At 50.2% G+C, this 12,459-nt stretch overlaps 1 protein-coding gene and 1 long non-coding RNA gene across 12 annotated transcripts in view; one reads left to right on the forward strand and one right to left on the reverse strand.

The window, feature by feature from the left end:
- Positions 1–12,459, reverse strand: part of CACNA1D (calcium voltage-gated channel subunit alpha1 D) — a 342,768-nt gene that overhangs the window by 89,177 nt on the left and 241,132 nt on the right. For 2 of the 3 annotated variants that reach the window (XM_006169292.3, XM_006169293.3), the window contains exons 10-15: positions 10,575–10,662; positions 9,202–9,228; positions 6,722–6,882; positions 4,993–5,218; positions 4,680–4,887; positions 1,472–1,592 (exon numbers count right to left, since the gene is read on the reverse strand). In XM_006169292.3, coding sequence (XP_006169354.1) covers positions 1,472–1,592; positions 4,680–4,887; positions 4,993–5,218; positions 6,722–6,882; positions 9,202–9,228; positions 10,575–10,662 — 831 coding nt within the window. Of the gene's footprint in view, positions 1–1,471; positions 1,593–4,679; positions 4,888–4,992; positions 5,219–6,721; positions 6,883–9,201; positions 9,229–10,254; positions 10,315–10,574; positions 10,663–12,459 lie in introns of all 3 variants that reach the window. The other variant, XM_027768611.1, reaches the window with a different exon arrangement.
- LOC102482972 (uncharacterized) overlaps positions 9,795–12,459 on the forward strand; it is a 7,481-nt gene continuing 4,816 nt past the window's right edge. For 2 of the 9 annotated variants that reach the window (XR_337519.1, XR_337520.1), the window contains exons 1-3: positions 9,796–9,874; positions 10,312–10,432; positions 10,836–11,003. This is a non-coding gene — a long non-coding RNA (uncharacterized LOC102482972). Of the gene's footprint in view, positions 9,911–10,199; positions 10,433–10,835; positions 11,004–12,459 lie in introns of all 9 variants that reach the window. The other 7 variants (XR_001369797.1, XR_003548051.1, XR_337521.1 and 4 more) reach the window with 7 other exon arrangements.

The raw sequence follows: 12,459 nt of genomic DNA on the forward strand, positions 1-12,459 counted from the left end.
CCCCAATTTTTAAAAAAAAAAAAAAAAAAAAAAGGAAAGAAACCTATAGAAGACAGTCTGGAAAAAAAGTAAATATCAGATTTGCTAAAATCCATGAAAACCTATAGAAAACAATTATTTCCTGGGGTGAGGAGGGGTCTTCATATATCTATGTGTCTGTAGCTACATTTAACATGCATTGTATAAAACAATCTGTAACATAAGCATGGTATAATTAACATGTACTTTGTGTCTTGTCTTTTATTATTATTATTATTATTATTATTATTATTTCAGTTTTTGCTCCAGGGCACATACACTCAATAGAGAGACATACAGAGAAAGGCAAAGTGAGAAATCACCCCCCTGGGGGGATGGCCAGGCCACAATCTCTGCTTCTCTATTTTCCTCTTGGAGTCTCCATCAGTGAGCCTGAGAGCACTGAGGGAAAAGCAGCCCCAGATCCTAGGGAGGACCTGGGCTTGGCTGGGAGAAGAGCCCAGATCGGACTCTTCAGAAAGGAAGGGTGAAGACTGAGAGGCAGGGTCCATGGGTCTGTGTGATTGCTCACCCCCTGAGTGCTTACGGAGGCCTCCACAGGGCAGGTCTTGTGGGAGGCATGGAGGACCTAGAGGTGAAACAGACACGACCCATGTTACGGGATCGCCAAGGGTCTGGTGGAAGCGCACCCAGACCTGAGGGCCAACTGCGGAAGTCTAGGAGTAGAAAGAGTCTCTTGGCAGGGAAAGGGAGTTAAACGAATTGGAGAAAAGTCACATGGCTTGACAGAGCAGCCAGCCGAAGGACACTTGGTCCCCAGTGATCGACAGATGAGCAACTGAAAGTAGATCTGGGGGAGTGCAGGCGCCTTCAGTCATGGAGGGCCTTAAGAAGGCCCGGGTGGAGCCGGCGAGTGGCAATGTTCCTTGCTCTGCCTTGTCTGACCCTCAGGGGTCTCTGGATTTGTGTCCTGAAGCCTCCCAGAGCACGATGGGCATGTGCATGCATGCCTGTGACCTGTGCTAACTAAGGCTGCAGGAAGACAGTGTTGCTGGGTGCTGCCTCTCTCTCTCTCCCACAGAAGAAATAAACTATTAAAAAGAAAAAAGAAAAAAAGATGGCAACAATACAGATGCACCCCTAACTTCCCAAGGACAAGGACACAGAGAACCACCTGGCTTCACCCTAAGCCATCCCTTGGGATCTGCCCACAAGTCTTGACTCTATGTCAATGCCCATCGGCCCCTGCACAGGTGCTGTCCCATGTCTCTGTCCTCTGGCTTGTCTCATTCAGCCACCTGCACTCCTCAAAGTCCCATGAACTCTGCTCACAGACCCGGTCCCCCAGCCAGACTGCAGGGAAGCAGGAACTGAGCTGATGGGAAAAGGCTCTGGCCTTCCACCTGAGCTACCCCAGCACCATCCCCTCGGGGCAACTCAGAGAAAGAAGCCGAGACGCCGGCCACACAGCCCTGGTCGGCTCGGAGGATACAGTTACCACAGATGAAGAGGATGATGAAGTAGATGCAGACGATCATTCCTGAAGAGGACGGGCCCCCGTAGGCCATGATGCCGTCGTACATCACAGCATTCCAGTCTTCACCGGTCAGAATCTGGGGAGGCAGAACCAGCGTCAGCACAGGAGGATCTGCGCGTCACAGCGGCTCTCGGGAGCCCATGGTGGCTACCCACTCTGCCTGAGCCGCCCTTGCACTGAGCAATCCACTGCCGGCCCACAGAACTTCCAAAACACCATGGTTTGTTTGGTTTTGGTTTTGCCACAGGGCACATGCACTCATTAGAGAGAGAAAGAGAAACAGGAAACAGAGAAGGAGAAAGCAGTCCCACATGAAGTGGTCCTGCTGCAATCCCACTCCTCCATTTCTCCATCCTGCTGGGGTTTGAAGCATGCGTGCACATGTGCCAAGCATGCTTTTGAAGCCACCGAGGCCAGGACTCGAACTTCAATCAGTCGTGTGAGATCTCGCTGCCTTAACCACAAGGCTGTGGGCTGGCCCAAAACATTGCTTTTAATTAACAAAGAGATGAGTGGATTCTGCTAGTAGATAAAGAAAAAGCCTTTATGTAAGACTTAAGTACCTTTAGATCTGACCCTGGCCTACTTCCAGACTCCTCCTATGAGGAATGCTATTAGTGTGTCTCTCTGAGACCTTCATCTATGAATTTAGAACATATACACACCCAGAGGAAACAGTGGGTGAGTGCTCTGACTTTTCATACGTAAAGGGTATAATCCTCTATGGATTATTAATAAAGGCCTCTGCAACTAGCTTTTTTCTTTTTTTTTTTTTTTTATTCCCACTTGACAGTGTACTCTGGAAAGACCCTCTGTATCAGGAGGCTCATCTCATCCTTTTAACTGCTAAATAATATTCCATATTCTTCAACTGTGGAACATGGGGAATTCTATCTATTAATGTGTAGAATAAGAGAATGCTAAATGTCTCCCATAAGTTCCAAACCATCTCAAGAGCAGATACTACTAATCCCCTGAAATTTCATATTTAGTCTCCCCTACCAACAGTACTTGATAATTCAATCCAACATGAAGCAGATGAATGCGGACAGTAATTACAAAAACTTTATCTTTCAGAGAGAGAGAGAGCTCTTTATCTTCTATCTGAACTAGATATTTTTACATTTTCAACTGTTGTGGGCTATAACCAAACAGAAAAACAGGCGAGTGATTTGAAAAGATAAAGTAATTCACAGAAAAGGAACTACGCATGGTTCTTGGTCATATGAGAAGACAATCTGCTTTATTCCTAATGAGAGACAGTCATTAAGAAAACAAGATACCACTTTCACTCAGCAGACTGGTCGTCATGAGCGAGTGTGGACACCTGCCATGGTGAAAGGCAGCAGGTGAAGGCGGGCTCCGTGATGCTGGTGGAGAATGAGTGAGGACAGCCACTGGAAAGCACTGTGGCCAGGGGCCTGACGTTTTCAACATTCATACCCTTAAACTGGCAGTTCTGCTTCTGGGAATTTATCCTACGAATGTGCTCACACCCGGGTCCCCCATAATGTGTGTGCAAGGTCTCTCGTTAAAGCCCTGGTTATGTGCACTGAGAGCGGACACCCCTAAACAGCCATCGGCAAGGGACCCGTTACATGAGCCCTGGCACAGCCACCCACTGGGTTTATACAGCATTTAAAAGGAGGCGGTGGTCTCTCCTGGACCACATAGGAGGACTTTTGAGGACACCAAGTGATAAGTAATAAAGGAAAGATGCAGAACAGGACGCAGAGTGAGCGACTGCCCGTGTCAATTCACCTGTGGGTGGGTAGGTTAATTGATTTATATCTGTGAGCAAATATCTATCTAAAAAGACACAGGAAACTGTTTAATGGTTCCTCCTAGAAGCGGAAATTAGTGGCTGGGTGAGAGAATTATTTGTCATTTCATATCCTTTTATAACATCTAGATTCTGTTCCATATGCATGCATTACAAAAAAAGAAAAAGACACAGGTTTCTCTGAAAGGAATTAGAAAATGAATGACTGGCCGGTGGCCAAACTGTAAGTACGACTCAAAAAATAAAACTGATAGTAATTCCATACACCTCAAATACCCAAGTGGGAAAGAAGTCAGTGAGCACTCCCTCTAGTCCCTGTTTTATCAGAAAAGGACAAGTGATTCATCTAAGGACGTAAAGCCGGCCACACAAAGGGCCGTCATGAGGCCTGTCTGTTCACAGCGCTTCCCACCATGCCGCCCCGCCTCTCCTGCAGGGCTGACCCTCACCGACCTTGCACATAAGAAGCATCAAGGGCAGGCGAGTCTTTCCCACTATCTACCAGGCTTTGTCCAAGGACAGGGTTTGGCTCAGAACATAGCAAATGGGGCATCAGCACAGCTCAGCTTAGCGTCAGCACCGTCTGTCCCTCTGCAAGATCACTCCCTTCTCAGCCTGGTGCCCACCAAGGCCCAACAGCACAGGGACCCTCAGGGTGTGAGCATCCTCATTATACCAAGGGAGGGCAGGCGGGCAGGGGCAGAGGCTGCTAGGACTCTTACCGTCCTGACAGTTTCAACTACACACCAAAGCACAGAGCCTTAAAATTTGTTTCTTTGCATAATCTATAATAAATAGGATTATAAACTTGTATGTGATTTAGAAAAATGGCATCGTGGCTAAGGCACTGGACTCCCTCATGGCTGACTATGGTTGGAGGCCCAGACCCAGCAGCTCAAGAATCACACTGGGTGCACATGCATGCCCAGAGCCCTGAGAGGAGAATGGAGAAGGGATTGCAGCATGGCCATTTCCCCTAGGTTGGGAGAGGATGATCTCTCACCTCCTCTCTCTCTCTCTCTCTCTCTGTTTGTCTCTGTCTCTCTGTCTTTCTCTGGTGAGTGCAATGAACCCTATGGCAAAAAAAACTAAAAAAAAATTAGCAAAGAATAAGAGGATTTGAGAGTCTACATCACAGAAATCTCACAAAATAAAGCAAGATGTTTTCTGGTTTACTATTATAATATCACTAGCGGTCTTAAACGACATTACATTATGTCACACAGGTAGTTGGGAGATGAAGCAAAACAAGTAACTTCAGTGGCACAAAATCTCCCAGGAGTCGTTAGGGCAGAGATGATTAGTAAAAACGGAATCCTCTCATCTTGAGGAGGGACTGCCCACTGGGTGCTTCTCAGGGAGAGGAAGGGGCAGACTCACCTGGAACACCGTCAGAAGTGCTTGCGGGAAATTGTCAAAGGTGCTGCGCTTGGTTTGCGTTTCGTCAAAGTTGAACTTGCCGCCGAACAGCTGCATCCCCAGCAAGGAGAAGATGATAATGAAGAGGAACAGCAGGAGCAACAGCGAAGCGATGGACTTCATGGAGTTCAACAAAGACGCCACCAGGTTGCTCAGGGAGGTCCAGTGCCTGAGGTCAAGGTGAGAGAGTGAGCAGAGTGTCACCTGCCTGGGCACGTGGCCCACTGCCACCTCGCCTGCTAACACACCTGCAGGGAGACGCGGGTTCCCCTACCTGGTCACCTTGAAGATCCGCAAGAGACGCACACACCGGAACACGGAGATGCCCAAGGGAGACATGATTTCCAGTTCCACCAAGATGGTCTCCGTGATCCCGCCGCACACCACGAAGCAGTCAAACCGGTTGAACAGGGAGACGAAATATGCCTGGAGACCCAGGCTATACATCTTTACCAGCATCTCACAGGTGAACAGAGCTAAAAGGACCTTGTTGGCGATATCTGGAAAGACAAAGGGGCGCCCATCCTTGGGGTCTCCACCTGGGAGCCACTCAGACTCCTCGTTTCTCCTCATGCCTACCCCTCACAGTCCCCTGCAGGAAACACACCAGACCTGTCCTCCTCATCGCCACTCCACCCATGACAGAGTGGGGCATGAACATTTGCGGTCCGTCTGCCGGGTTCCAGTCCTGCTCCTGCGACTGCCTACACGTGTGACCTTAGAGACGTTACCCGATTTCTCCGGGCCTTAGTTTCACGGACTACAAACACGGGAACAGGTACCGTACCACCTCATCTCTGAGACTTCCTGGCCCTCAAAGCCTATGATTCTGCATTTAGACCAGCATTTATTTATTTCTTGCAGTCACATAAAAAGACCTGCCTGGTTTTGCTTATGGCATCATGTCAGCAGAGGCAGTCACCTATCAATGCCATTTCTTCTTCGTTTTTTTAAAAAATTTGCTAGAGGGTGCATGTGCTCACTAGAGGGATGGAGGGAGAGAGGGAGGGAGAAGGAGAGAGGGACAGAGAGAGCACCCCTCAAGGGGACATGGTCACACCACAAGCCCTTCTTCTCCATTTATCTAGTCTGTCAGGATTTGGGGGCACATACATATAGATGTCTGGTATGTGTTTCAAGTTGCCAGGGCTGAAATCTAAACTGTAGTCGGCCATGTGGGATCCAACTCCCTTTACTACTAGGCTGTGGGGCCAGCCCTGTATATGCATTTTTAAGATGGAGGGAGAGAGGGAGAGGGAGAAGCAGAGAGAGAGGGAGAGAGAGAGGGAGAGGGAGAGAGAAAGCATGGCCTTGCTGCAACCCCTTCTCCTCCATTTCTCACTCCCCTTGGGATTTGGGGCACACATACACACACATATGCCCACTGTGCTTTTCAAGCCCCTAGTTCTGGAATTCAGACTGCTCACTTGGCCTTGTGGGATCCAGCCACCTTAACCACCATGCCACCAGCTGACCCCGATGTCATTTCTAACAGCAGGAAGTACCACAAAGCAGGCCCAAGTGGTAGAAAGGAACAGCTTGGACCGGATGTGAGGAAGGACACTGCCTTACCTCAACATCGTCCAAGTAGAACAGGCCGTCTCTGGGACGAGCTCCCGTACCCTGAAGCATCCACAGCAGGGGAAGCAAAACCACTTGCCAAAAATACTCTAGGGGGGAATAAAGCTTCCAGGGACAGGCAAGGACAATGGGCTGTGAGGCTCCTTCTAAATCTAAGGTTCCTGGTGTCTAGGTGTGGCCAGGTTAGGGTATGCCATGAGATGCTCAGCATCCATCAGCCCCGAGGTGCCGTGCCACATGGCACAGACTGGACCCTCGCTCTAGGGTGTGCCTCTGTGTGTGGATGGCTCTACCATCTTCCAAGTCGGTCCTCCTAGGAATGTCCTGGTACTTTATGACACACTGACCAGACAGGACCATGCAGCAGCTGGACAGCCAGGAGTCCCTAATTCAGAACAAAAAGCAACGCCTTCGGCTTGTACCTTGAATCTGCGTCAACCAGTCCGGCTGATTGTAGTGCTCAGAGGAAATGGTCAAGGTGTTGAGAAACACCAGGACGATGACCAGCCAGTAAAACGTGACCGACTTCACGGCAGCCCTACATCTTCTCCGGCTGAATCGGTTCCAGCGACGCCAGCGCCGGCTGAAAGACAAGCAAACATGACTCCCTGGGTGACAGAGACAGCTCCTATTGAGAGATAACTTAGCTTTCACTCTGGGGGCCCCGGGTGCGGTGGGGGGGGGGGTTCAGGGAGAAAAGACAAGAACAAATGGCATAGCAATGAACAGACTTCGTGACATACATGATGATGGTCTTAAAATACAATTTATAAAAGTATAATCTTGACTTGATTGTGCTCTCGGCTTCCTTCCTCGTGGCTTTAGATAACTGGAATCTGTCACATGCGGCCCTCAAGTGGGTTAGAAAATCTAGCTATTCATAGCCTCACGTGCAGAAGCGCACACACATATGTGGTTCATGTGCCCACCATATGGCACATGGGTCTGCTGGAGAGATCTGTGCAGAGAGCCACTTAGCTTATTATCCCTGTCTCCGTGGCATCGCCACTTTCGCCCAGAATGGGTCAGGCAAGCAAAATGCTCTAAAGCCACAGCTCTGTTTGTAGAGAACCTTCCGATCCTTTTTAAAATCGCCACAGTTCTTCCGGAGCCTGGCAGAGCTGTCAAAGCTGAGCAGGCCCCGAGTCTCCCTACTGACTCATCCAGTGCCCTTTCTAACTAGTGATGCTCAAAATATACCTTGAGGAGGAGAGCCAATATTGAACCGTGTTTTCATAAAACTAAAATGAGTTGAGCCAAACAGACAAGTAGCATGTCCTCCGCCCACCCTGTTCCTGTTTGTAATCAGGGCAGTCTCTCTCCCTGAGCCCACCTCTCTGCAGGAAACATTTCCTGCCACAAGGGGCCAGTTTGGCCAAGTGAGCCAGGTGCTGCTGCTCAGCGACCTGGATTCCCAGGGAAGAACTGGTCAAGTGGCGAGTACGGTCCTCTCCGGGCTGTGCTGCTGCCCTGGCAGGGCTAGAGGTACTTCCTCGAGGGGCCCAAGTCAAGAACAATCTCCAGGCTGTGCTCACACTGCAGTCCCGGCTGACTCAACCACCTTGCTATGCTAAGAAATGAACCCAGGAAGTGAGCAGAGGAAGGGCAGAGCCAACTCTCCCCCAAGTCCTGGTTTAGGCAAGGGCACTTTGTCATTTCTTGCTGTGTGTTTTGTGTGTTTCCAACAGAAACGTGGACCCTGCTTCTAGATCTGGAAACAGACTTTGAAGGGGAGAGACTACAGGATGGTCTATCACAGCAGAGTGAAAAATATGGAAAATATCACATGTATTTCAAGAAAAATGAACCGGGGGCCAGCAAGTGGCATAGTGGTTACAGTGCAGGACTGGACTCCAAGGCCAACTGCAATTCGAGTCTGGGAACTGGCGGTGGTGGCTTGAAACTCATGCCAGATGTGTGTGCATGTATGCCCAAAATCCCAGGAGGAGAAGGGATTGCAGTGTGGCCATCCTCCATAAGTGAGGGGTGTTTTTTTTTTTTCCCACTTTCTTTCTCACTGTCTCTCTCTCTCTCTTTGGTGAGTGCACGTTCCCTATGGCCAAAAAAAAAAAAAAGAGGAAAAATGAACTATTAGAACTATTAGCAAATGTGCACAATATAATGTTGAAGAAGATGAATATGGTATTTATTTTGTTTTGTTTTATAGAGGTTTTAGCCTTGGGGAGTACGTGTGTGCCAGAGAGAAAGAGAGAAAGAGAGAGAAAGAGACAGAGTGAGAGGGAAAGTGAGAAATCAACCCTCCCGGTAGATGGCCACACCCCAATCCTCTTCCCTTCATTCTCCTTCCAGCATCATGGGCACACACGTTCATGCACTGGCATGATTTTCAAGCCACCAGGTCCGAGACTCAAATCACAGCCAGCCATGTGGGAGTCCAGTGACGTAACTGCTACGTTATCTGCTGGTCCCAAATATGGCACATTCTTTAGATTTGATTATTGGACACTGAATACATGCCTTCAAAAGTCATACTGTAACCCGCAAAGATAGATATGGATTATATGTAAACCAGAAATCATAATTAAAATAAAAAGACACAGAATATAACTAGTACCTAAGATACCTTCTTGGAACCCCCCCTCCCCTTTATGAAAAGATTTTTAGCAGAAAAGTGACTAGAAGTTCTTCACTGAGAAAAATGACACTGAGAGAGAATATGAAGGATTGTCTGGGAGGGAAAATCGTTTGTAACGTGTCTTGCTGTTTGTTTGTGGGGAGCTCTTCAACATTTCCTCTGTTGCCCCCCTCACACAGGTGCCTGCTGTTTAATGAACTGACTCAAACTAAGTGACACTCAAGTCTAGAGCAATTCTATGTAAAACTCAGATGTCACAGCACAGAAATCCAACACCTAAAGAAAAAGTAGGAAGAAGAGACTGACCTGAGTTTGGATTTTGAGATGGCTTGACTGCAAAATAAAACAAAACAAAAACTGTTCAGACCCCAGTCGAGAAGGTTCAAGCACACTCCCCCACCCCCATCCACCACTTGGGCTGCAGTGTCAAAAAAGCCATGCACAGGGGCCAGGATTTAGCAGCCCCTGGTTACCGCAGCAGGCCGGCTGGGTTAAGGGGCAAGCGGAAGTCAAGGTGTCGGTGCCAGGCGGGCCGGCAGAGCACCCTTGAAGGCCCAGGTGAGAGAAGACTCTTAACTAGATTCTCTGAGGGAATCTAGGGCTTGGAGACAGGCAGTGATGCCAGGGGTTCTCTGCCACCCAGGATGAGGTCAGCAAGGCCTCTCCCGTGTTCGCAGCCACGGGTCTCAGCAAACACTGCTGCTACCACGGAAGGAGCACTGGCAGGAGCCCTGCTCTGCCCTTCACAGGGTGACATGGGCAAGCACAATCCTGCTGGGGCCAGTGTCCACATCTGTAATGGGGGGAAGGAAACCCACCTTCCCCTACTTCATGAGGTCGCCGGGAGAGTGGAGCGAGAGAACAGAGGCAGAACCGCATCACAAACGGCTGCGAATTCTGCCCTAACACATCATTTTTAAGCAACTCTGCCAAGAGAAAGACTGAGTGCTCTTAAAAATGACACCTGTGCTTTACTGAGGTAAGACCTAAAGGACACCAGCCGGAAGCAAAACAAGTAAGACAGCACAGGGCTCTCCCGAAGCGGCAGCGGTGGTGGGCTGGGCACATCCCGCAGGGCTGGTCCCCGCTCCCCCAGCCCAAGTCGTCTAGGAAAAAGCCAGAGGGTGTTAATGGGATGGTGCCCCACGCTGGTAGGCGAGGGTGGTGCAGGGCTCCCAGGGAAACGTGTTGTGAGCTGAGGACAGCAGGGCCTCATCAGGGCCACTAGCTACAAGGCCGGGGTCCCGTGAGCAAAGGAAAAGTGAAAGGCGTAGCACGTTCTAGTCAGCCACTCTGCCGTCAAGCTTATCTCCAAAAGCACAGATGCCAAACCAGACTCGAAGGAGAAGAGGCCTTTACCCCCACCGCCGACACCCCGAGGGCCCTGCCTTGGCTGCGCCTCTTCTTTTCCACCAGCACCTAATGAACACAGTGGTGGCCAGTTAACTAGGACGCTCCCCGCAGGCTCCGCTCCATGGGACGGCTTCATAGGAAGAGGCATGGGAAACGCCAGGTGCTCCGAGGGACTGGCATGAGGGTACGGTGCCCCAGGGCAGGGGAGCCCACCCACCCCAGCTGCACCCCAGCTGTGGTCCTTGGGCTCCATCAGCCTCAGGGGGCATCTTCCTTGTGTCTGCTTCTCAAAGAGGGGAAAGGTGGACAGGTGGCCCCACACTCACCAGAGACTCCCACAGCAGCCCTGGGCCTCGCCCTCTCCGCTCACGTTCTCCGTGTTCACAGACTCGGTCTCGCTGGTGGGCATGCTAGCTGTGGGGAGCAGAAAAGGCTTTAGACAGTGCATGGGGCACTGCCCACCTGGGGGCACCAGGTCGAGATTGGTCGCTATCCAGACCCGCAGGAGATGGGAGGAGGGTGATGAGGGTCCTCAGGGGCTTTGCTGGCAGGAAGAGGTGCTGAGGGGCCAGGCACCTTCCCTGCAGGCGAGTTTGTGTGCCCAGGATCTGCCCAAAGGAAGCCCTGCCCACCCAGACAGTCCCAAGTACAGAAGTCCCAGGGAACCAGTGAATCCTGCAGCTGGGCCCGGCACCAGCCTCTCCTGATTGCCAGGACTCTCGGGAGAAGCCACCAATACATCTCAGTCCTTTCAGGTAAAGCTCTGCTCGCGCCCAGCCCTCCCCACCCAGGTGTACTCCAGATCATCTGGGAGCCAATCTCACAGCTCACACGTCCATGACCGTAAACACACCAAAGGGAAAGGGCCGTTAGGGACGAGCAGAGGCAAGCGTCAAAGCGCCATGCACGAAACCTGGGTTTTGAATGTATGAACGCGACTCATCTTCAGCTCCTTTATTTGATGTTAGCTAATTCATCTGATGTCTATGAAGATGGTTCTAGCCAAATGAACTGGCACGAAACCAGCAGGAACGCAGTCCTCAGAGAGGAGATGGGGCAGGTTTTTAGCAACCAGCGAGCAGTGGGCAAAGCAGACTGTGGTCCTTGTAGGTTATTGGGGTCATGACTCCGTGGCAGGATACGAGCAGAAGCAGAGGGAATGTGGAAAGGCACCCCCAAGGTTCTGGAGGCCCAGGGACCACCCAGAGCCACCATCTAGCACATGGGTGTCTTTTCCCACCCACTGATTCAGCCACACAAACCTCATGAATGCGTGCTAAGGCCCAGGCAGTGACAAAGTGTGAAGAGCAATGGGAATGGGGTACTGCATCCCCTGGGAGGGGGGAGGAGAGCCAAGGCTCCCGCAGGTCTCCATTAGCTGTGAAAAATGCCACCTCAGGAGTCTGCACAAGAAGTTCCAGAGTAAAGAGTGATCGATTCTGCTCTGGGGGCAGGGGAGGAGGCCCATGAAGATCAAAGCATGGGAGAGCTCATAAAACATGCACTTTGTCCTGAGGCAGTTTTCAACTGTAATGACTGTTTTGTTTTGTATTATAAATTTTATTATTATTTTTTAATTTGACCAGAGAGAGACAGAGACAAAGAAAAAGTGAGAAATCAAGCTACCAGATCAGGGACTTGAACTGTGGTCAGCCATGTGGAAGTCCAGTGCCTTAACCATCATGCAACCTACTGGCCCCATGACTTTTTTCTGAGAGAAGGACTTTTTGCTATAGGGTGCATGTACTTGCTAAAGAGACAGCGAGAAATCACCTCCCTGGGGGAACGGCCATGCCACAATCCCTTCTCCTCTATTCTCTTCTTGGGATTTTGGTCACACATGCTCAGCATGAGTTTTAAGCTGCTGGGTCTGGGACTCGAACCATGGCTGGCTATGTGAGAGTCCAGCAACGTAACCATTATGCCATCTGCTGGTCCCATCATGACTACTTTTTCTTAAATTTTTGTTATATGGTATATGTGTTCACTGGAGAGAGAGAGAGAGAGAGGAAACATGAAAAAGCATGTCCTGGGGGGATGGCCATGCTGTAATCCCTCATCCTCCATCCTCTTCTTGGGATTTTGGGCATGTACATGCACCTGGCATGTATCTCAAGCCATTGGGCCTGGGACTTGAACTGCATTGTCTGCCATGTAGGATCCAGCTGCCTTACCCACCATGCCCCCTGTACAGACTTTATGGTATCAGCA

This window comes from Tupaia chinensis, unplaced genomic scaffold, assembly GCF_000334495.1.
Source record: "Tupaia chinensis unplaced genomic scaffold, TupChi_1.0 Scaffold147003_1, whole genome shotgun sequence".
NCBI lineage: Eukaryota > Metazoa > Chordata > Mammalia > Scandentia > Tupaiidae > Tupaia > Tupaia belangeri.